At 42.2% G+C, this 24,269-nt stretch overlaps 1 protein-coding gene across 1 annotated transcript in view; it reads right to left on the minus strand.

The window, feature by feature from the left end:
* Window positions 1-24,269, minus strand: part of ATG2A (autophagy related 2A) — a 2,853,001-nt gene that overhangs the window by 1,261,918 nt on the left and 1,566,814 nt on the right. The window contains exon 19 of the mRNA XM_044075772.1: window positions 4,057-4,220. Within this exon, the coding sequence (XP_043931707.1) occupies window positions 4,057-4,220 (164 nt within the window). The remainder of the gene's footprint in view (window positions 1-4,056; window positions 4,221-24,269) is intronic.

The following is a 24,269-nucleotide window of genomic DNA, read 5'->3' on the forward strand; positions in this document are numbered from 1 at the left end:
ATCAAAGCAACCAGAAACTACCATCTCTACTCACTAAACTTGATCTGTTGTTGTGCAGCAGAACTTTTTTTTTCATGAACATTCATTGTTTCCGTTCAATTCAGTAAATAGGTTTCTACTTGACAAACTGAACTCTGCTTGAAGATTTCCTCAAGATTTCCTTTGTTGTTCAACAACCCTCCTTGTGACTCTTTTAGACCTGCTCAGCACATCTGTCAAAACCAGTCTCTGTGACAGGATGCAGGCCATGTAGAGAGCCTGATTGATTTAGCAATCCTCCTCACGCGCACTGCCAGCTCTCATATATAAGCTTTGAGTGGGTCCTTCCCTTGCCTTGCCACATCCAATGTATGATGCTGTCTGTATGGTGGTTCCCTCTGGGTTCCCCTCCTCTTCCCAAATCAGTGCTAAAAATTAAAATTAAAAAATCACTGCCATCATTTCACATTTATATGCTTATTCTCATCTTGTCTCATGATGTGGATGTTCAGTTCAGGCATCCCACAGCATCACTGCTAAGTGCAAGAGTCTAGTCTTACCTTTCTGGTTTCTGGACTGACTAGAAAGGTACCCTCTACATTGTGGTGTACACATTTCCTGCTTTTCAGTGTTCTTAATGTAGAAGAGGAATGAGGGCTTTCATTGACTGGCAAATGCTGGCACTATCTGTTTCTTAGGTACCACTTCAACTTCTTAGGTGCAGTTATGCTTTTGGAACCATAAGAATGCATGATGCTGCATATACCCCAAACCATGAGAAACTCCATTAACATAATCACATCTTTTCTAGGGTCGTCTAAAGAAAGACAGTCAGACAGACTACTTTGTTTTCTAAGAAAAAGAATCTCTGCAGTTTTATGCCCAACAGTGTCTTCCAAAATACTACTTTCTTTGCAGGGGTCAAGTCTGATTTTGGGACACAGACAAACAGACCAAAATCATGAAAACATCCTAGGCTAAAACTCAGGCCTTCTGAATCTCCTCCATACAGTCTGCTTGAATCAATCATTCATGCAGCGTCAGTGACAACAGGTAACACACACGCCTTTGTTGTAGAAGGCTGTGGGTTCACTTCCCACATCAAGTAGAATGATGATACTGCAGTGCAGCATAAGGGGGGAGGGGTGCAGCACTCCAGAGTGTGCTGTCCTTCAGATGAGATATTAAACCAAGGCGCCATCTGCTTGTGATGGTGGTACCTCAGGTGGATGTAAAAGGCCCCACAGCACCCACTGAAGAGAGTAGGGGAAGTTTCTCTATGTCCTGGCCAAATTTCCCCAGTAGTATAAATACCACCTCGGGTCTTCCCCTGAAAAGATGCTACTACCCTAGTGAGACTAACCTGGTCAAAAAAGGATAAAATAAAAATAAATTAAAAAAAATTCAGGTAGAGGTACATTTGAATACCCTTTAGTCTGCAAGATCCTATTATTGGAGCCAAGCACTTTGAAAAATCTCTGGATGTAGCAGACAAGCCAAATGATAAGAAGGTGAACTGAAAATCATCTCCCCCTGTGTCAAGTTTTAGGACTTCTCTGTTGATCCTGGCAATGGAAATATACAGGCAGGCATCCATCAGGTCTGTGGTGACCAGGAATGTCTCAGAAGATAACAGAGGTAGAAGACCTTGAAGGAATCGTATTTTGAAATTTAGAGTGATTAAAAACTTGTTTAGTCTTGAAATGTCCAAAATATATCCCCATGTATCTTCTTTTCTTGACAGTAATGAAAGTCTTGAGTAAAATATTGAGTTTTCCTCTCCTTTTGGTACTTTTCCATGGCCCTCTGATCCAGCAGTTCCTTTAACAGAGTTGGAGCCACAGTTATTTGATCTTTTGGTACTGTGGGAACACCCCAAACTTCTCTGCTTTAAGACTTTAGTTTGTAACATTAGCACAGGATGTTCAGTACTCAATTATCCAAGTAAAGTTTCCCATTCCCCGAAAGCTGTCCTAAATATCCTCTTATCCTCTATGGAGGTAGAGGAATTAGACAGTCCAGGTTTGTGTTTAGGAAGGGCTGGAGTAGATTTATTGTGAGGGACAAGAGAGAGAAGCCTGGCTGAGTCATAGCTGCTCCTCCCTCTGTGGATCCTGGCCCTGGAGACCCCCGGCATCTTCTTGGACATTGACTGACATTCTTTTCTGTACCTGGATCTCTTTCCCCTTGCGGGGCTTGCCTTGTTTTCTGTCTCAGTCCATAAGCAAGCAAACAAGACCTACGTGAAGCCTTCACAGACCTCCTCCTGGAACAGAAGCATAGTAGATATTGCCTTCCTCCACTCTAACACAAACAAGGTACTGCCAGCCAGTACCATCATAAAGGCCTAAGCATATTGGTGGTTTAAGTCCAGCAGAATATGCTAGGAACTGAAGATGTGGTGGCTTGCAGAGTGGCTGCACCAGAGGCTGCAGGTGAATCTAACCCCAAAACCAATGGCTGTGAAAGTGCTTCTTCAGTTTTGATGTCATCAGAACTAGAAACTGTTGGCATGAATTGAACCATCTTCAGTTTCCCCATCACTTCTCTTGATATTGCTTTTTTTGAGTGTTTACAGTTCTGAGGAAGGGTCCCAGAGGCCTGGACTGAGGAAGATTCCTGGAGGCCTTGGCTGATACCATAGAAGAAGCACATGCCCTCTTGTGACATGCGTACTAAGAGTCATCTTTCACCTCCTGACTGTCCTTGAAGTGAACCAAGCACAGTCTGGACAACCATCCATGTCATGCTCTTGGCCCAGGCAGAACAGATAACAAAGAAAACAAATCTGTGTGGCTTGTTACAACCTACACAACTGTTTTTCTTTACAAATTCTTCAGTATCAGTTTTCCTATCAAACAATGACTGTACAAGCACAAACACAATGCAGGAAATACAAAAAGATTCCCCTCTGGGGTACTAATCCTTCTCAGAAAGCAGGCCAAACAACCAGACTGATGACACTTAGACATCATGTGCCAGTAGCGGACATTGCCACACAAAAGATCTAATGGTAGGACTGGCTAATGCCTCCACTCTTATACCACTGATATCCTAACATTCAAGTGGATGGCAGTTCACTGAGACCACTGGGTGAAGGCACAGCTCTGAAAGCCAACCCAGCCACTGGGCTACCTTTAAGTAGGATGCCTCAATGATGAGGAATGCAGAAGTGAACAGTATGATAAATGGCTTCTTTTTCCATCATTTCAATTTTCAAGAATGTTAGCAAATGTGGTTCATTAAAACAACTAGAAAACTTGGGATACTTGATGCAAATAATGTTATTACACTTGTCTATGGCAATGTCAGCAACCATTTTATAAACAGAAGTAATACAGCTGTGTGGAATGAAACATGAGTTACACACAACCATTAAATAAGTGACTGCATAAAACTTTAAACTGCCAAATGAAAGAAAATAAATTCAAACTGAGAAAGTTGTATAAATAATATATATTACTCTGAAATGTAATTACGACTTGTATCCTTGTATTCTCTCATCATGAGTATACCTTAGTAAACTTTAAATTCCTGAACCACCACATAGTCCGATATACTTACAAACTTACAGCAATCCCCCCACAATCTCAAATTCTCTGCAGTACTCAACAATGATAATGGGCAATGAGAAAGGAAGGATCACGCCTCCGCTGCAATATTCCCAAAGAAACAACTGATACTTTTCTCCCTTAAAATGAGGCACATTATGTGGTGGTGCAACCACTTACATTCATAACTTCATAAGGATATGTACAAAGATCTGGTACCTAAGGATACCTCCTACCACTGGCACTGAGAAGAAAACCTCTCAAAGGATGGTCAGTCTTCCTTCTCTGTTCCAGGCAGCCCTTCATATACTTAAGACCACTACCAGATATAGGCCGGAGGCACTACAGGTAAAACTCCAACCACTGCGGTGACATTTATTTTTAACCTGGGTGCATGCATGTATGTGTGTGTGTGTGTGTGTGTGTGTGTGTGTGTGTGTGTGCGTGTGCTTGCATGTGTTGATTTCTTAATAAAAACAGACACACCCAGATTCCCTCACTGCAGAACAAAAAAGCTCTTACATACCTAATCTAAATGCAGATTTACACATTCGAAAGTTGTCCTGTTTGTAAACTGATCCAGACGTTGTGTTGAACAAAGGATGGCCAGGCACTGGAACTCCACTTGGTGTTTTACTTTTACCACTGGGTGGAACTCTGGGCTCCCACATCAACAAGTCATTGTTGATCCTGCAAAAGAAAGGTGCACTTTAAAATGCATGCCTTTGTATCAAGCCAGGTCAATTTTTTACTTATGATTTATATGGTGGTCAAATGTTTGTCTGCAAGCTGCTATATAACTTGGTATAAAGATCTTTCTTCAAACACCCTTCAAAATGTAGCATGCCTTTCACATCATTATGTCCTATTATAACAAAAATGAGTTTAAAAGAGTTATCACTATCTACTTGTACAAAAGGCAAACTGGCTTCAAGTCACAGGATGAGCAAGCTAATTCCTCTAGACTTCTCCACATGGCTAATTAAATGACATACATGCCCCTCAATATCCTCAAAGCTGGCTGCAGGAAACCCCTGTAATGCCCGTAGCTCAAATAACAAAGTCCTTCCACTCATAAGGCAACCTTTTGGGACAACTACGGGACAGAAAGAATTTAGTAAAAGTGGGACAGCCTGCTGAAGCACTCCACATGTGGAAGACTGACCACAAGCAAACACAGCAGGACATCCAAAACAAACTTGGGGACTGCTTACTTGCACAAAATAAATGTCACTGCTTTGGAGATGCACAGTAAACCAGATGTCATTGCGTGGGCTTTAAGTTCTGCATTGTTACTAACAATTCATATGAGGTGCTGAGATGCTACAGTTTCATAATATACACAGCTGACACCAAGTGATATGTAAGGGGTGACTAACTATACAGGTGTATGGCAAATGTGCAATGTTGCCTTTGGTTATGACCATTGTGATGACATGGGCAAGTGTCAGTATAGGCCAATATGTTTTTAGCTACTGGTTACCCCCAGGAACTGGTACAAAACATAAGAGATGAGGTAGATGAAAAAAGAAGAAACGTTTTTTTTTCCCCCCTTCATTAAATGGTGATAGTGACACTTTTGGCCTAAACAACAGACCTGATGATGGAGACAATTTTGGTTATAAACTAACTTTTGTCACCAACTATTCCCCAATAGTGATCATATTTATGAAATTTTGAAAAAAAACTGGAATGTTTTTTCATGTTTTCATGAAATTCAAAAGTTGAATGGATTGGTGGTAGTGTCAAAATTGTTTACAAAAGGGGGAGGAATATTAAGGAAATCTTAGAAGGTGGAGAGGGTGGTGTTTCAAATAAGATCAATGGGAGAACTGGTACCAGTAAATGTGGCTTTTGTGGCCTATATAAATACATCATAGAAGGTAATGAGATCACTGTCAATGGTATTTACATCCAACTAAAAAAAATTTTCTGCAGCTGTAACACTGTTGGGATTGTCTACCTGGCTCTCTGTAAGCAATGTAAGGGGTTCTATATAGGAAAGACCCAAAGAAGGTTTAAAGATTGTATGTATGAGCACATCAATGCTATTAAGAAAGGGAACCTCAACAATGCACTTTCTAAGCATATGGTTGAAAACCCTGGTCATGAATTTGGATTTTTGTGTCTTGAGGTGCTTAATAAAAATATAACAGGTGGTCCTTGGGCTGATAGGTGGCAAGTTAGGTTTAATGCTCGTTTTCCACCTGGACTCAAACAACATCTATTGTCAGCATTTTGAGGCTTGGTTGCTGTCTCACAGCAAGAGGTTCTCTGGTTGGAATCTTGGCTGGGGTGCCTTCTGTGCGGAGTCTGCATTTCCTCCCTGTGGTCGTGTGGGTTTCCTCTGGGTGCTCTGGTTTCCTCCCACATCCCAAAGACATGCTGTAGGTGGATTGGATACTCTAAATTGGCTCTAAGTGTGAGTGCATGCATGTGTGCCTTTTGTGAAAGGTTGGACGTCGGGCTGGCGACTTGACACCGTAAAACTCCACTGCCAATCATGACCGGACAGGTGATCCATTGTGGCGTCCCCTAACCGGAAAAAGCTGAAAGAAAAAGAAGTTGTTGTTCCTATATAGTATGAAGCTCTTGTATATATCAAATGAAATGTGTGTTTTTCAAAGAATATGTGTCTTTAAGAATGTGTGATTTTAATGCTTGGTACCAAGTCTTTAATTGTCAAGAATTTGTAAGGTATTTTAATTGGAGTGTGTATTTCATTGATTCTGGCAGTACATGTGTTTTTTAGGGGAGGGGAAAGTATGGTACTTAATGGATTTTTAGTATTAGTATAATGTTTCTGAAGAAGTCTTGTGCTACATACAGATGAAAGCGCTAAAAGTGACATTAAAAATCTGGTTCATCATGTTTCCTGTGTGGCTGTTTCCAGCCTGGATTGTGTTTTTTGACTGACAGACATGCCAGTTTTATATCAGACCTGCTGGTTTGTCTGTGGGAGTGCTGTGGGGTGAAGCACCTAAAGACCACCCCTACCACCTCCAGACTACTCTTGTGGAGAAGTTAAGCCCTACCCTAAAGACCACACTACAGGCAGTTGGAAAACAGTTTAAGAGGGAGTGAGACACATATTTACCCCATCTATTGTTTGCATACAGGGAGGTGGCCCCAGGAATCCACAGGCTTTACACCATTTGAGTTGCTGTATGGGCATAGGGTGAGGGGGCCTTTAGATATGATTCATGATGAGTATGAGTGGGAGGGTGTGTGTGAATCCCACAAGGAGTCTGTTGTGGCATATGTCAACTTCAGGACAAGGCTTAGGGAGTTCATGGGCTTGGCCCAGGAGAACCTGGCAGGAGCCCAAAAGCAGAAAAAGGTCTGTTATGACAGAAATGCTCAAGCCAGAGGAGAGTATGCTGTGGGGCAGCATGTGATGGTGCTCATTCCTGTCAGACACAATAAACTGCAGGTAGCTTGGGACGGACCCTTCAAGATGGTAAGGAAGGTCAGTAATGTTAACTACATGGTAGAACTGCTAGACAGGAGGCAGGGGCACAAATTGTACCATGTTAACATGGTGAAGCCTTGCCATGAAAGGGAGGCCCTTGTGCTGAGTACTGGCAGTGGATGGCAGCAGGAGCCTGAGTAACATCTGGTGTCTGATCTCCACAGTAAGACTTGGACTGACACCTCAGTGGAAGGGGTAGCAATGTCCCATCAGTTATCCTCTACCCACAATTGAGAAATCTAAGCAGTGTTACAGGAGTCTGGGGACATGTTCACTGGAAAACCAGGGTGCACCCACTGGGTGCAGTACCATGTGGATACAGGACCCCAAGGACATATAAAGCACGGCTCTTACAGTGTGCCTGAGCGAATCAGACAGACTCTGAGGGAGGAGATATAAAAAATGTTGGAACTGGGAGTAATTCAGGAGTTTAGCAGTTGCTGGGCCTCCCCAGAGGTACTTGTACCACAGCAGGATGACAGCACCAGGTTCTGTGTGGACTACAGGAAACTAAATAGTCACACAGAGTCGGATGCTTACCCCATGGCTAGGGCAGTTGAAGCTCTAGAGCAGCTGGGTGGGGATAAGTATTTGACCACTACTGATCTTACCAAGGGCTACTGGTGGGTGCCCTTGACTCTCAACACCAGACAGAGTTCAGCCTTTGTGACTGCTTTCGGCTTGTACAAGTTCACAAAGATGCACTTTGGGATGAAAAATGCCCCAGCAACTTTCCAGAGACTAGTAGATCGTATCTTAGCAGGAGCAGGAGATGATGCTCTTGCTTACCTGGATGACATTGCCATCTACAGCCATTCCTCTTCAGCATGTCAGGGAGGTGCTGGGCAGACTGCAGAGGGAGGGATGACCATTAAACCCAGTAAGTATCAGGTGGGTATGGCTGAGGTCTCCTACCTGGGACATCGAGTGGGAAGTGGTAAGATCAGACCAGAACCTACCAAAGTGGAAGCCATTCAGACATGGTCTGCCCCTGTTACCAAAAAGCAGGTGAGGGTATTCTTCGGGACAGTGGGGTACTATAGAAAGCCTGTCCCAATTATAGTACCATAGCTGCTCCCCTCACAGACCTGACTAGGAAAAACAGTCCACATAAGGTAGCATGGACCCCAGGATGTGAGCAGGCATTCCAGAAGCTTAAAGGAGCTTTGGGAGGACCCCCCCCCGTGTTAGCCAGTCCAGGTTACAGCAAAGGATTTGTTGTGTAGGTGGATGTTTCAAGCCATGGGATGGGGGCTGTACTTAGCCAGGTTTCCTCAGAGTGAGAATAGCACCCAGTGGTATATCTCAGCTGTAGACTCCCACCCAGGAAGGAAGGTTATGCAGCTGTAGAAAAGGATTGTCTAACCATAGTATGGGGACTGCAGAAACTTTAGCCTTATATGTATGGAAAGAAATTCACTGCAGTTACATACCACAATACCTTAACATGGCTACACTGAGCCAGCCAGCAAAATTCCAAATTATTAAGGTGGAGCTTAGCATTGCAGGCATATGGCATAACAGTACAACATCGTAGTGGGGTCAGCAGTGCCAACACAGATGGACTTTCAGGACAGGGAATGGGTAACATATTCCCAGACAGGCTTATTTCTCTCAAGCCACATTTCTCAAGGGTCGCCTGAAAAACTAGCTTGGGTCTTCGGGGGGGGGGGGGGGTGATGACATGGGCAAGTGTCAGCATAGCCAGCTGGAGTTTTGTAAAGAAATGTCCTTTGAATATCAAGCTGACTTATACAAGATGCTTGTGTTACAAATATATTAGAACTGTATGTCATTTGTATATCAAACTGATTTGTACAGATGCTTGTGCTGAAAATGTATTGGTCAGGTGTGCTTGTGTTAAAATGCATCAACATCTCAAATGGCTAAGTGGTAAATCACTTTGGCTATAGTGTGCAGGGTCCTGGGTTTGAGACTTGCAAGGGCTGATTATTTGTACCTCACAAGACATCTACAACAACTGGAAAGGCCTCAGAAATACCTCACAAAGAGGATTACCGGCCTCAAACAGATGCCCTACGCAGATCATCTCAAAAAACTCCAGCTTTACTCTGTCACATATCATCTACTCAGAGGTAATCTCTGCCTAACATACAAAGCTATATCAAACCCAGAGCTGTTGGACATGCTCCACTTAAAGAAATCCCAGTCCCTCCGAGCTACATGCTCTAGGGACCTAAACCTTGTCACCACAATAAACAGAACATGCTGGAAGGATAAATTCCTGTCCCAGAGACTTCCCATAATCTGGAACAAACTACCTATCTACAAAGCTCCTCATTAGCACTCTTCAAGAAAAATCTTGATGATTGGATGGGAAATAGGAAATTCACCCCGGGGATCACTTCTGTGGCTCTGCTCGACAGGGGCACATGAAAATAATTTTCTTGGGTGGCGAAAGCCAGGTACCTTTTTGGCTAGGCTTATATAACCCCTAGGGCCAAATAGTCTAGTACCTACCTATGAACCATGCTGAAATGAAAAGAAATGTACATGTATTATTGCAATTGAATTAAATATATATCTTTTAATAGAAGACACTGTGACAGCAAAGGTTAACTTTTAAGAAAAATAAGGGAAACTTAAATCAGCTGTTAAAACATTAAAACGGCACCGCTCAGAGGTGAACAGGACTGGAGACGCTGGGTCTGGAACACAGTCTTTGTTCATTAGCTCAGTGAAGAGACGGCAGGCCTCAGGCACTTCCATAAACATTTGGATGCATATGGTGGCTGTCTGTGCTAAATTCCTGTCTCAGCTTCAAACAGGACTACTGTCAAAACATAGAGTCAGGTGACCAGATGAGGTCATTCTGCCAGGCCTCTTGGAAATTATATTTTAGTTATTAAAAAGAGCTATTTCAGGGTATGGAGTAGTCTGTTTGGAAACTTGACTAGAAAGACCCTCGCCCACAACATATTGCCTTGCAGTAGTAAGTAACTTAACTAGGGAACAATAATTCTTTTAGATTCAGTCAGGGATATAGTGAAGCTTAGTTTAGTTATTGTTTTTCTTTATTTGTCTGAGTCTGTCCATCAAATTTCATTTCAATATTTCCTGTGATCTGAACGTTGTGGTTTACTGTGAATATATATTCATTATTTTCATGCTTTCTATTGTTTATTATTATATACATTTAAAACTTTTATTGTGGCTCGTCCTTGTAGAAATTATTCAACATTTGAGAGTACTTATATTTATTTGGTGACACTGTGTGGGCCACTCCAGAAGGCTTAGCCATCTTCATGAACTACTATCATTTGTATTAGTATTAATATTACACAGTACAATTGGACACCCTTTAAGGGCCTTAGAGTAGCTGATTGAGGAGTGTCTCATGGTGGTGATAACTACCTTATAGTCTGGGTGGAAGGGGGCATAGCTAGTAAGTGTGTGTGAGTGTGTGTGTGTGTGTGTGTGTGTGTGTGTGTGTGTGTGTGTGCATGTGCGTGTGTGTCAGCTACCTGGGGCAGGGACATGAAGCACTGGGTTTATAGAGATGGTGCTGGGGGACTTGGATTGGATACTTGGCTGAAAACTTAACCCTACAGTTGTACCAGTGGGGAGTCTTATTGGGGATCTGGAGGGAGACAGATATACAGACATCCAGACCTCGGGCTGAGTGTATTCCCTGTGTGCTCTTAAGGGAAACTGCACTTGATGCAGAGAGGACTGCATCTGAAAATACTGAATGTATCCATTTGTATTACAAGTGCACATCCCTATCCAGTGTCAGTGGTGAGGATTCAGGCTCATTGATTACTGGCCCAGTGTGGGGATGGCACATATTGGTGGCCATCATATATTGGTAGCAGTGGTGAGCATCACAACCATCACTTGCAACATTCAAATAAAGCTTACACTGAACAACTGCAGAGAACAGTTATAATCTTGGTCTTCCCAAAATTTCTATCATCATGAACTCTACTCTGCACAATGCTTTCCAGTGCAGTCTTACCCACAGTAATTGAAATTTTGCCAAAATTATATTATATGCAGTCTCTCTCTCTCTCTCTCTCTCTCCCTCTCTGGAAAAATTATCTGGAATTTGCTTGGAGTATAAAAGTATCTATGCAAGCACTTGCAGGCAAAAATTCTAAATCTTCTAGACTGCATATATGGGAGCCATACATATGACCTACCATTGTTTCTTTGTGAATTGCATATCTAAATCTCTCTTCCCAATCTCTTCTGATCTCTTGTGATTGATTCCTACAGTTACCATGCAATATTTTATATGCTCTATACAAGCAATTAATCTTGAGAGTTCTTAGCATTCTTTACTGTGGAAAATGCAAAATGTAAAGGTACACTGGCTAGCAGTTCAGTGAAAAATAGACAGTCATTATGGGAAGTGAATAATACACAGAACCACCTTAACAGCCTTAGCACTTTAATGCAGTTAACATGGCAATGCTTTCTAAAAAGTAATTGGTGTAAGTGGGAGGACATGCTATAAATGCACGGTTAACCTTAATTTTAGATAACATTATGCCAGTGGGTGCACTTGCCAACTGGGGGCAACTGTTCCTACCTGGCAGGTTAAACTTCATATCTACATAGCTTTGTGTGTTTATTCCAAGTTAATAGAGGATGGGGGTGTTATGAAAATGCATTTAGTTTCTGTTTGATGGTTTTCATTAAAGCAAAAAGTCTTGGAAATGTGACATAGGTTCAAATAGAAATGAAGGGAAACAACTGTATAAAATATCAGTCTGCCAAATATTAGCATGTGCATATAAGACAAAATGTGGAAATATACATTCAAAAAAATTGTCATGTATAATTAATGGGAACAACAGCTTTTTATCATACTGGTAACTACATCCATAGTATCCTGAAATGTAAATGGCCTTACAGGTACAGACAAAAAGGAAAGTGTGCGAAATTATATTAAGAAATGCAGAGTGCAAATAGCAATGTTGCTGGAGACACATTTGGAAAAAATGTGCATGCGAATTTGACAAAGAAAGGACTTCAGGATGTACATTCAGCAGAGTATCAGGAAGAAAGGAAACTGGGAGTAATAATATGGACTGCTAGAGCGGCTACAACAACAACAGAAGAGGGAAAAAAGACAATAATGGTAGACTTGTGGTAGTAAGGGGCTACTGGCAGGGAAGGAGGATTATGCTGGCATACATTTATATTCCACCAAAAACTGCTACTATGAAACTTAAGAGAAATTTGGAAGAAATATTATTTATAGGTGGAGACTGTAACTTGATTTACAATAGTGAAGATGCATGGGGGACCTAGAAGACAAAATATAACAAAAGAGGGTAGACTTCTGCAGAAATTTAAGAACATATTTGGTATAGAAAATGTGAATTCGCTACCAAGAATTCAGAGAGAATTTAATTATTATTCCCCAAGGTTCAATATCTGAGCTAGACTGGACAGAAATTATATTTTGCAAGAACATGTGCATTTAATTAAAAGCGATGACATACCTCCAATAACTACTTCAGATCATGCACCAATAAAAACCAAGATAAATATGTAGGGTGATGGAATAATCAAATGAGACACTGACACTTTCACATTTACCTGTTAAAAAGAGAGGAGCTTAAGAAATGGGCAGTTGAGATTACTTAAGAGTTATTAGGGAAGACGGGAGAGATAGTTAGCAAGATAAAATGAAAATGGTGGTTACAAATAGGGTAAAAATAAAAGAGAAAGAGCTATGATTAAGAAGTAATAGGAAATATTTAGAGGTGCTGGCAAAGGTTTAAGTATTGCAGAATAAAGGGAATTTTCACAGAACAGGAAGAAGAGCAACTACAGATTACTACAGAGAAAATAAGGAAGTATTTTGATAATATGCTTTAGTTTAGAAAGTGTTAACTACTTTTTGATAATAACTCAAGAGCACATACTTTTACTGCAACGACTTAGACAACAGAAGTAGAAAATATTGTCGCCAGGAAAAACAACCAGATATTATCCTGTAAAGGTATTAAGAAATATTTCAGAAATTTTATGAAAATTTGCATTAAGCAGAGGAATGTGCAAACCAAGAAAGAGAACAAATTGAGATATTTACAGAAGACTTGGTCATGCCAAGACTAGCAGAAGATGAAGCTCAACACCTAATAGTGAAAAAAGGAGGAGATGAGACAAAAATGGTGATGTATGATCAAGCTGTAGGGAAGTCTCCAAGAACAGATGGTGTTCCTGTAGACATATGGAAGTTAGGAGAGAAGACAGTGAAAAAGATCAGGAAGATTTTGTTTAATAGTACTTTAAAAGGAGGGGAAGCACCAGCATTTTGTAAGACAGCTGTGGCAGCTGTATTACCCAAAGAAGGTAGAGAGTCAACAGACCCAGCCTCACAAAGACCCACTGCAATTTTAAACCATGATATAAAGTGTTTATGTCTATACTAGCTACATGAATGGCAAAAGTATTGCCATCACTGACAAATATAAACCTATATGCCTTTCTGGAGGGAAGGCACACATTCAACAACACTGCTAGAACAATGTTAATCCAAAGGGAAGATGAATGTAAAAACATACCACTGTTGATGGTGGGTCTTGATGCAGAGAAAGCATTCATCAGAGTAAGCTGGGATTTTATGAGTAGGGCAGTACTAAAGTGAACTAGGAGGATATATGAAGGATCTGAGGGAAGAGTTAAAATGGGGAGGGCTCCTCTCTGATAAGTTGTGTATGAACAGAAGAACCAGGCAGGGGTGTCCTCCTTCCCCTTTATTTGTTTCATATTTACAGACAGTGGCAAAGAAAATAAGGGACTCAGAAATTCAAGGATATAGCTGGTATGATACTCAAGAAAAGTTGTCTTTATTTGTAGGTATTATGTTGTACTTGACACATCCAGGAAAGGACATCTCATGTTGTGGAATATTTTGATACAGCTCCAAGTTTTTTACAGATAGAAAATTAATGAAGATAAAAACAAAGGCTACAGTCATAAATTGTGCACACACGCATGACCTGGTTCAGCAAAACTCATATTTATGGGAAGTGACATGAAGCATTTAGAAGTATGGATTATAAAGATTTCTGTTATGAGAGCCAAGACTATGATAAGATAATACAAAAACTGAGAGACTGGAAGCTCTTGTTCATGGATATGGATAGTTAAGACACAAGCAGTGAAAATGGTTTTAGTCATTTTAGTTTTATAAACAGGTCAGGCATATTTTTATCAACCAGAAGTTGTGGACAATAATTAATAAAGTATTGAAATAATTTATCTGGGAGGGAAAGTGGGCAAGATTCAACTGGGATAATATGATCTTCCCAAAATAACTAGGTGGATTAGGATTACCTGATTTTAAAGGGATATCATACAGCTACATAGTTAAGGCTTACATAGATAACACAAGCAGAAGGTTATAATTCAAGGTGGAAAGGGATGTTGATGAAGGTTGGGGGAAGTTTAAGAAATCAGGAGAAAGTAAGACTTTGGATGGAGATTCTTAAGGATAATAATAACTACCATACAGAATACTACATTCATAAAGTTGCAGAAAGTATTTTAATAACTAAGTCAACACAGGAGTGTTGAAAATAGAGTTTGCCACTAAGGATGAGTGTAACAGGGCTACTGAAATTAAGCAAGAGAGGTAGGAATTTACTGGAGAAAACTGGCAAAAGAAGCAAGGTATGGGGGGGACAAATAACTATAGAGAGGATCAGGTAATAGAGTAGGATGATAGCAAGAAGAAGTCTGGACTACAGGTTACAGACTACCTTACCTATCAGGCACTGAAATCAGAGTACAGGCAAAGAGAATGGATAGTCCTAAGCAAAATATCTGCTCTGGTAGAGTTTTTCATGGAATTTAGAACAGAAGCTGCTGTTAAGAAGAAATAATTAGTAGGCCATGCGAAATACTGCACAATAACTATAAGAATCAATCAAAGGAGGTTAGAAATGACTGAGAAGATAGACTGGAAAAGTTATTTACAAGGGGACAATGAGGGGAATATGTATGCCTCCCAAGCAAAGTCCAGAAGATTTAGGATCTTTGCTCAGAAGTGTTTGCATAGTTATTTTTATACAAACACCCTGTGAACAAATGGATAATGGGCTAGCAGCAATGAATCTATTTCCTGAAGAGAAAGAAGCTTCAAATTACCACAAAGCACTGATGAAAGAAGCAGTTTTTTTTGTTTTGCGAGAAAGACACACTGACTAGGGAATTTGGAAGAAACTGCATTTGATTATGCACTTAAAAAGAACTCTAGCTACAGTCAAGGCTGGAGCAAGTCAGCACTAGCATTTTGGAAGAAAACTGGGCTAGCTGTATTACCCAAAGAGACAATGAATATTTAGACCAAACTTCATATAGGCCAGTTTCAATTTTAAACCATGATTATTAAGTAGTGTCTATACTATCTGAAAGAATTGCAAAGGTGATGCAAAAACTGATAGATATAGATCAATGTGGTTTTGTGGAGGGAAAAAATGTGCGACACCATTCATAGAAAAATGTTCCAGAGGGGAATCATAGTGTAAGAAAATGCTGCTGTTGTTGGTGGGTCTTGATGCAGAGAAGGCTAACAATAGAGTGAGATGGGATTTTTAATGAATAGTGCAATGGTAGCATGTATGTTCCCTGACAGAAAAATAGGGTTAATTAGAAGGATACATGAAGGATCATAAACTAGAATTAAGGTGTAAGGGTTCCTCTCTGACAAGATGTGTTTGAGAAGAAAAAGGCAAGGGTGTCATCTCTCTCCTTTCTTATTTGCTTTATATTTTTACATTTAACAAAGAACTCACAAATTCAAGGATGCAACTGATATGGTCACTAAAGGCTGTGGGTTCTATTCCCACACCAGGTATATTGATTACTGACAATTCAATGCAGCATGGGGGGGGGGGGTTGCTGCACTCGAGTGGGCTGTCCTTCAGATAAGACATTAAACTGAGGTCCCATCTGTTTGACTTGGTGTTAGCTCAGATGGAGGTAAAAGATCCCACGACATGCATCGGAAAGAGCAGTGAAAGTTTCCCAAAGTCCTGTCCAAAATTTGCCCTAGCAGTATAAATACCACTATGGGTCTTCCCTGAAAAGAGGCTACTAGCCTAGTAGGACTTACCCGGTCATCAAAGGATAAATAAAATAAATTATTTTTAATACTTAATAAATCTGGAACAGGACAGTTCAGTACTTCAAAATATTCTGAAAAAAAATTTCAAGTCTTTTCAGGATATAAAATCAACGAATATAAAACAAAGACTGTAGCAGTAAACTATGTACTCACACATAAATTGATTCAGCAATACCTACAGGGATATAAGATGAAGTACTGAGGCATACAGGTTAAGACTTACTCTATTACAGCAGATAAGGATTTGTGGAAAGAAACTAATCAAAAGATAATACAAAAAATGAGAAGATGGAAAATCTTGCTTACGGTTATGGATACTAAGATACAGGCAGTGAAAAAAAGAAGTTATGTACTCACCATAATGTTCCATCTGAGTAGTTGTACTTCATTTGTCTTTAGGGTTGCCACCTTTTCAAATGGCCAAAGTGGGACATTTTCGGGACACACAACAGATTTTATAGGCCGACACATACCCACAGTCAGTACAAAGGATAAAACTTAACTTTTTTGCCTAAATAAAAGCTTATTCTTGTAGCAATTTAGTTGCTTATTCTGTTTCTTGTAACATTTAGGTATTTTAGATACAGAAATAATTATTTTATGCAACTATTACATAAAATATGGGACATAATTATGTCCTACACTCTCAGGACATTTGCCATTTTTAATATTTTTTGTCAGGACACAACTGCCCAAAGAGGGACTGTCCCTCGCAAAGTGGGACAGGTGGTAACCCTATTTGTCTTCAACCTGTGGGAATACGGATCTGTATTGGATCCGAGCCGGCAAATATTACTAGCATCAGCTCAGAGCTCCAGACTCCTCCCCTTACCCATAATACAACTCCACTGCCTTTCATCCCCAGATTGAGTTTGCTGAACTTCTACTTAGAATCCGACCTGATAACATACTTGTGACCTATACTGAAGCCCATAGGCTGAACCTGCACCAAGGACCGGGGGAAGGAGGGAGGGACGGTTGAAGACAAATGAAGTACAACTACTCAGATGGAACGTTATGGTGAGTACAAAACTTTTTTATCTGAAGTAGTTTACTTCATTTGGTGTTCAACCTATGGGACAGAGTCCCCAGCTACTAAACTCCTGGGAGGCACTCATGGAAGGATAAACACCGTGGAGCTAAAAGATGCTCTCCTTCTGGAAGTCAAATCCAATTTGTAATGAGAAATAAATGTATGAGATGAGGACCAAGTAGCTGCAGAATAAATGTCATCCAAAGACACTCTAGACCAGGTTTTGAACTCTCTCCGAAGTCAGGAATACTTTGCACTGAAGTGTATCTACCCTGGCACCAATGTAGTCTATTACCTGTACAGGATCTAGGAGAGATTTGGATGTGTTGATTGATACCCAAACTCAGGGCAAGTGTCAGAAAGTAATCCCTGGTTTGGGAAAGTAGACATCTGGTGGGAGCAGTGAGGAGCCAATCGTCCAGGTACGCATAGACTTGAATTCCCTGAAGCCTCAGGTGAGCCGTTACAACTGCCATCACTTTGGTAAACACCCTGGGGGCTGTGTGGTGAGACCAAAGGTTAGGGCTCAAAATTGATAATAACTGGCCCATAGCCAGAAGCGGAGGAACCTCCTGGAGCTTCTGTGCATTTTTATGTGATAGTAAGCATCCTGGAGGTCTAACGAGCACACCCAGTAGCTCTCTTGCGCGTATGGCATGATGGACTGTAGTGTGACCATCTGGAACTTCTCTTTGGCAACTTAAAGGTTCAGGGTAAAGAGGTCCAGAATGGGCCTTAAGTCCCCCATTTTCTTTGGCACCAAAAAGAACCTGGAGTAGAAGCCCGATCTGGACTGATCTGGGGGGACGGTTTTGATGGCTCGTTTTTCTAGCAGCTTGGAGATTTCCTGTGCTGCTGCCTCCCTTTGCGTGAGTGGAATGTCCAGGAGGTGTCTGGGAAATATGGGGCAACCCATGAAGGGGACTGAATATCCTCAGGATATAATTTGAAGCACCCAGCGGTCCGCTGTTATGGACTCCCATGCCGCTGGGGCAAGGATAATTGTCCCCCGACTGCCTCCAGAGTGGAGCAGCTGGGCAACACCTCAGTGTTGCTGCCCAGGTCTGTCCGAGAATGGTTCTCGAGACCCGAAGTTTTGTGGACCCCCTCGGCCTCTGGGCCAGCGTCCATTCTGTCCCCATCTGCCTCTAAGGGAAGAAGAGCCTTGAGTGTCCCAGGAATACTGAGACTTCCGGAACCACATCTTCTTTTGCCCTCTCTGGTTCTGGGAAAACTACCTTTGAGGGTTAGAGAAGTGGATTCCAATGGCAGACAGTGTCTTCCTGTCCTTCTCACTCTGGACTAGAGTCTCCTTGACGGTCTTACCGAAAAGTGTCAAGCCGTTATAAGGGGCATTGGCAAAAGACACCTTAAAGGGCTCGGTAAATTGACACAACCTGAGCCAGGCGTTATGCCTCATGAACACGCCAGACCCAGCCACCCTAGCTGCTCCTTCCATAGCATGGGAGAGGAGTCACATGGATGTATTTGATACCGCTCTCAAAGTGGCCATTTTCGCGGAGAACGAAGCCCTGTCCTCCTGCGACATGGACTTGGGTGGAGACTCCTGCAGCTCCTTTACTAGGTCACATTGGAGTCTAGTGACATGGGCCAAGTAATTCAGCACCCTGATGGAGAAGGTAGCTAAAGCAAACACCCACTTCCCTAGGCAGTCCATCATCTGTGACTCCCGGTAAGGAGGGTGGACCGAGGAACCCTCCTGAGATAGTTCCTTCTTAGTGGCTGCTGCTACCACCATGGCATCCACAGGGGAGCCCTTATTCCAGGGTGGCCTGTCAGTGGGGGGGCTTAAAATTTTATCGGGTCGTTTGGGGATAGGCTCCATGGTGTCTGGTTCCTTCCACGCCCACGAGATTATCAAATCCACTAAAGGAACTGTGGGAGGGGACACCCAGGAAGTAGATGGGCCCATGCAGAAAGCCTCCAGGAACACAGACTCATCAGAAGAGGGTTTGGGGGCAGACCAACCTCCCCGCTGGCGCAGGATCTCCATGATGTCTCCAAAAGAGACATCCTTGGGAGGTGATCCTGGGAATCCCTCTTCATCATCTAAATTTGTGTCCTTGGTTAGGGACTCGGGGGAGTCCAAGTACCTCCTCTTGCATGTATGCTTGCGAGGTACATCTCCAGTGCGGCTGTCAGGGGACCACTCACAAGCCATCTGTTCCTCAGGGAGAACCGTCTGGGGCTCTTCGAGCATGGGCTGTCCCTCTGGTAAGACAATGGGGACCGTAGACAGAGCCAAGGGGGTCTGGGTGGAGTCCAAGGAGGCAGTCAGGGGTCTAGATCCGATGGAGAGAACCCTTTCGACCACATTGAACACTGAAGGTGAGATGACCTCCTGGGAAGCTAATAAGAATAATAAGAAGCCCGGTCTCCCTGGGTCCGAAGCGAGAATCGGAGCCAGTCTCGAAGTGGATGGAGCTCTGAAAGGAGAGGACCTGGCCCGACAACGTCCGAGCCGATGGAAAAGGTTCCACTCCCTCAGAGCAGACACCCAAGCTCCAGCTCAGAGAGTGGCTGGGATCCGAACTGGTCAGATCCAAGATGCTCCACCTGCTGTCAGCATCAAGGAAACAAGTACCATCGGCACTGACCCCCTGACCAAGGCCAACCTCATATCCGAGTACTCCCAAGCCGAAGGTCAGATCGGGAAAGGAGAAATGGGTTGAAAAAAGGAAACAAACTCCCCCTCCAGAGGGAGGAGGGCTGGCAAGACCCCCATCTGGATCTGTGTACGGATAAAGCTCCTCATCATCTTATCCAGCTCCATATCCGTTAAGGAGTGGGTTTGACCATGAAGAGGCCATGGACTCTGACCTGGTGAGTCGGGGAACTGAGGCCCGGGAGACTGAACATGCCTCCTCCGGCTCCGGGAGGAACCTCGGAGACCGGAGACGAGGAGAGTCACGGATCCATGCTGACTTGCTCGGAGAAGCAAGGTCCGGGGACCTCTTCCTCTTTTCCTTAGTCTTCGACTCTCTCTCTCCCATTCTCTACCTCTCCTCTGCTCCCCTACCACAGGCTTAGATGCAGGAGTTTGAGTCTCAGCCTGGAAGGGAGGAGAGGCCAGAGGAAGAGAAGAGGGAGAGGCAGTCACAGCAGCCGCTGTGACTCAAGCCGAAGACGAGGAAGGAGGATCAGTAGAAGGAAGAAAACCTTTGAGAGCCAACTTGGCCTTTCTATCTTAAAGCTCGGGGTTGAACCCCGCACAAATGGAGAAATCCACACTAAGGTGGGCCACACCTAGGCACAACACACACACAGTGTGGCTATCCGCTGGAGAGAGCTTATGGCCACACTCTGTGCAGCGCTTGAACACAAGCTTTTCAGCCATCATGCGAGAAAGAAAGAAGCCTTAAGAAAAAAAAAACAGGCAAAAACTTTCTCAACTCTAACACACACACACACACACACACACACACACACACACACACACACACACACACACACACACACACCATGCTAGTCTATAGACAACAATAAAGGGGGAGGGGCACCACAGAACAAACTACTCTAACTATCTACCTAAACTAACCAACACTCGATGCCCAAGCAATGGGAGGGGAGAAGGGGTACCTAAACTAACCTAGATGGGCAAAAGAAAAAGAAAGTTTTAAACTTACAGTAGAGAAATAACCCACTGCTAGCTGGAGCTCTGAAGACATGATGTATAACAAATCATGGCAAATGAGATCTGGGGATGGAAGGCAGTGGAGGTGTATTATGGGTAAGGGGAGGAGTCTGGAGCTCGGAGCTGATGCTAGTAATATTTGCCGGCTGGGATCTGATACGGATCCGTATTCCCACAGGTTGAAGAGCAAATGAAGTAAACTACTTTAGATCAGCCCTATTCCCCTTAGCTTTACATACAGGTCATGCATGTTATCATCAAAATAGAACTTGTGGACCATAAGTGATAAAGAGTTTAAGGCATTTACTTGAGAAGGGGAGAGGGCAAGAATTATGTGGAATAGTGAATAAGAGGCTTTAGGATTACTTCATTTGAAGTAATACATTATAGCTATGCAGTCGAGGCTCATATACGTAACACATGTGAAGATTACAAATAAAAGTGGAAAGGCATGATGACATGGGGGTGGAGTTCATGAAATAAGGAGAGAGTAGGATTTTGGATGCAAGCCCTTGAAAATTGCAGTCATACAGAACAGTATATTTATAAATTTGCAGAAAGTAGGAGCCACGCCAACACTGGAACAGAGAAAGATTCTTCCAGCAGGGATAACTGCCAACAGAGGCACAGAAAATAAGTAAGAGAGGGCTGGATCTACTAGAGAAAATTAGCAGAAGAACCATGGTATTATGAGCAAATAAATATGAAAGGAAAGGCAGTAGAGTGGAATCAAGCCAAACGGAAGCATGGACTGCAAGTTTGAGATGGCCTTCCATACCAGGGCTTTATAACAGAGTACAGGCAAATAGAAAGGGATAGGGGAGTGCTAAGTGAAACACCAGCTCTCATTGAATTCTTTGTTGAGTCTAGAAGAAATTCTCCTTTTAAAGGAGAGGTAATTAGTACTGCATATAAAATACTGCAAGATAACTATACAAAACAATCAGAAGAGGTTAGACAAGACTAGCAAGACAGATATATACAAGAGAACAGTAGGAGGATATCTGTATGACTTCCAAGAATGCAACAAAGTCAAGATGGTTTAAAAGTTTTGCAAAAAAATGTCTGCATAGGTATTTTGTATCCCAAGCAGACTTAAGAGAATTTTTCATTAGGTAGACAGCAGCTCTTGGGGTTATGATAAGAAAGAAAGAAGTAATTGTGAATATGTTTTTTTAGGAATGTAATGAGTTGGTAGATTTTTAGAAATTCCATACACAGTACTTTGTCAGAAATGCTTGAGTAGCATTTTTTTAAATAAGGAAATGATTCTTGTGAGTTGGAACACAAGATCTGAATTGCCTAGCCATAAGTAAGGTCTTCACATGTTTAATGATATTACCTGTCAAAAAGCAATTACTAGAAAATGGAAAATCAATCAATATCTAAACCAACCATAAAAAAAGTACTGACTATTATTAGGGAGATAAAATAATTGGGTGAGTTATGTACAAAAGGAAAGGAGCAAACTACATAGAAACAAATGGAATTTGTGGGAACAATACATGCAGCATAATGTTCAAGAGCAGGACTAAAACTTAAGGGAAGGTAAGACTTGAGCAATTTATTTGATGTTGCATTGAATAATAATTAAAAAAACATATTACATATAGATATATATATATATATATATATATATATATATATATATATATATATACATATATATATATATATATGGATCTAGGACTTTTGAACGAAAGTTCAAAATCTCGAATCCATTACCACCAAACCCACTTTAACAAAAGCGCTTTCGTTAAAGTATGTAAAAAAAAAAAAAAACACACAAAATCTACTTGAATGCAGGGGGGCAAGCCCCTCTGCACCCCCCCCCACTTTAAAATTCTTGCTCCGAGGTCGCACTACAGTGGGGAAAAGGGAATTTTCCCTTACTGCACCGTAGTACAACTGGCACAAGCATACTTATGCGAAAGTGCTGCACTAGAGAAGCTCACGCTTCCCTCTTTTGAGCCTGCTGCGTTAGCACAGTTAAAATTCCTCTTGGAAAACAGCCTTACATCTAGCCATCACTTCAGCAAGAAGAGTGTCTGAGTTACAGGCACTAATGGCTGTGTAATCCTTCATTATTTTCCATGCGGACAGGGTTTCCCTCAGGACTAACCCATCATTCATGCCCAAGGTGGTACTGAGTGTGGCTTTAAACCAATCCATCCACTTACCAACCTTTTTCCCTAATCCTCAGAATAAAGGGGAAAGGATTCTGCACTCCTTGGACATGCACAGACAGCTCAGGTTCTACCTTGACAGAACTAAACCTTTCAGAAACTCTGACCAGCTGCTAGTTAGCTTCACTACAGCGGCAGAGGGCAAGGACATTTCAAAGCAAATCATTTCCAAATGGATAGCACACTGCATCCATTTCTGCTACAAACAACATGGAAAACCTACCCCACAGGGGATAAGAACTAATTCCGCTAGGGCTACCTCAACCTCTACAGCATTCTTCAGGGGAGTCCCCACCAGGGACATCCTGGAATCTACAATCTGGAGTTCTGTACACACCTTCACCAAGCATTACCACTTACCTATTTTTTTCTAAATCCAGAGCTGGATTTGCCACAGCAGTCTTAAAAGGCCTGCTAGCCAGCCCCAGTACTTCTTGACTGTTTCCACCCTTCCTCAGCTTTGGGAATCAACCCAAGTGTAATGACTGCAACAGTGAAACATGAAGAACATAGTACAGTTGTGTACACTTACCATAACTATAGATGTTCGAGTGTATTCAGTGTTGCAGTCCTGGTTACCCTCCCTCCAACCCACTGACTTTTCTATTCTTTACACCTATCCTCTTTTTGGGCCATATCTTACGGCAATGGCATTTACTTTTTACTGGAGGTGTTCCACACCATGTAATTGCTTCCTGTTTGGGGGCTCCTGACATCTGGGGCAAGAAAAACTGATGTAATGCCATCGGCTGCATGTTTTATACCCCTGACGACCTGATGTCATGGAAGAGGAGACTGCATCCGACGCAGAAATCCCAAGACTCTGGTATTCAGGCCGACTGAGGGCTACCTGCAGGCAGATAACCCAAGTGTGATGACTGCAACAGTGCATACACTTGAACATCTACATTTATGGTAAGTGTACACAACTGTACTTTCTTCCAGTCTATGGTTGAATAGTTAAAGTCGCCCAGGATCAGGGTAAAGGGTTGAAGCTTGAGAGATTCGAAGAGGTCCAGATAGGTGGAGTGGGCATCTTGAGTCAAAGTTGGAGGCCTGTAGCTGGCTATGATTTGAATAGGGCTCTTGTCAATGGTTAACTGCACCTGGAGTGTGTCCTGTGTGTCATACTGTTTGACCAGCCTGGAGGTATGTATGTCTTTAATATATATTGAAACTCCACCTACTTTTGCTTTGCTGCCCATGGTTTTGGGTTTGAATGTATGATGGGATGAGTAACCTGGTATGGCTGGGGTGCTGACAGCAGCTTTGAACCAGGTTTCT

Source organism: Protopterus annectens, chromosome 6.part1 (assembly GCF_019279795.1).
Source record: "Protopterus annectens isolate FY-2018-M chromosome 6.part1, PAN1.0, whole genome shotgun sequence".
NCBI classification, from domain to species: Eukaryota; Metazoa; Chordata; order Ceratodontiformes; family Protopteridae; genus Protopterus; species Protopterus annectens.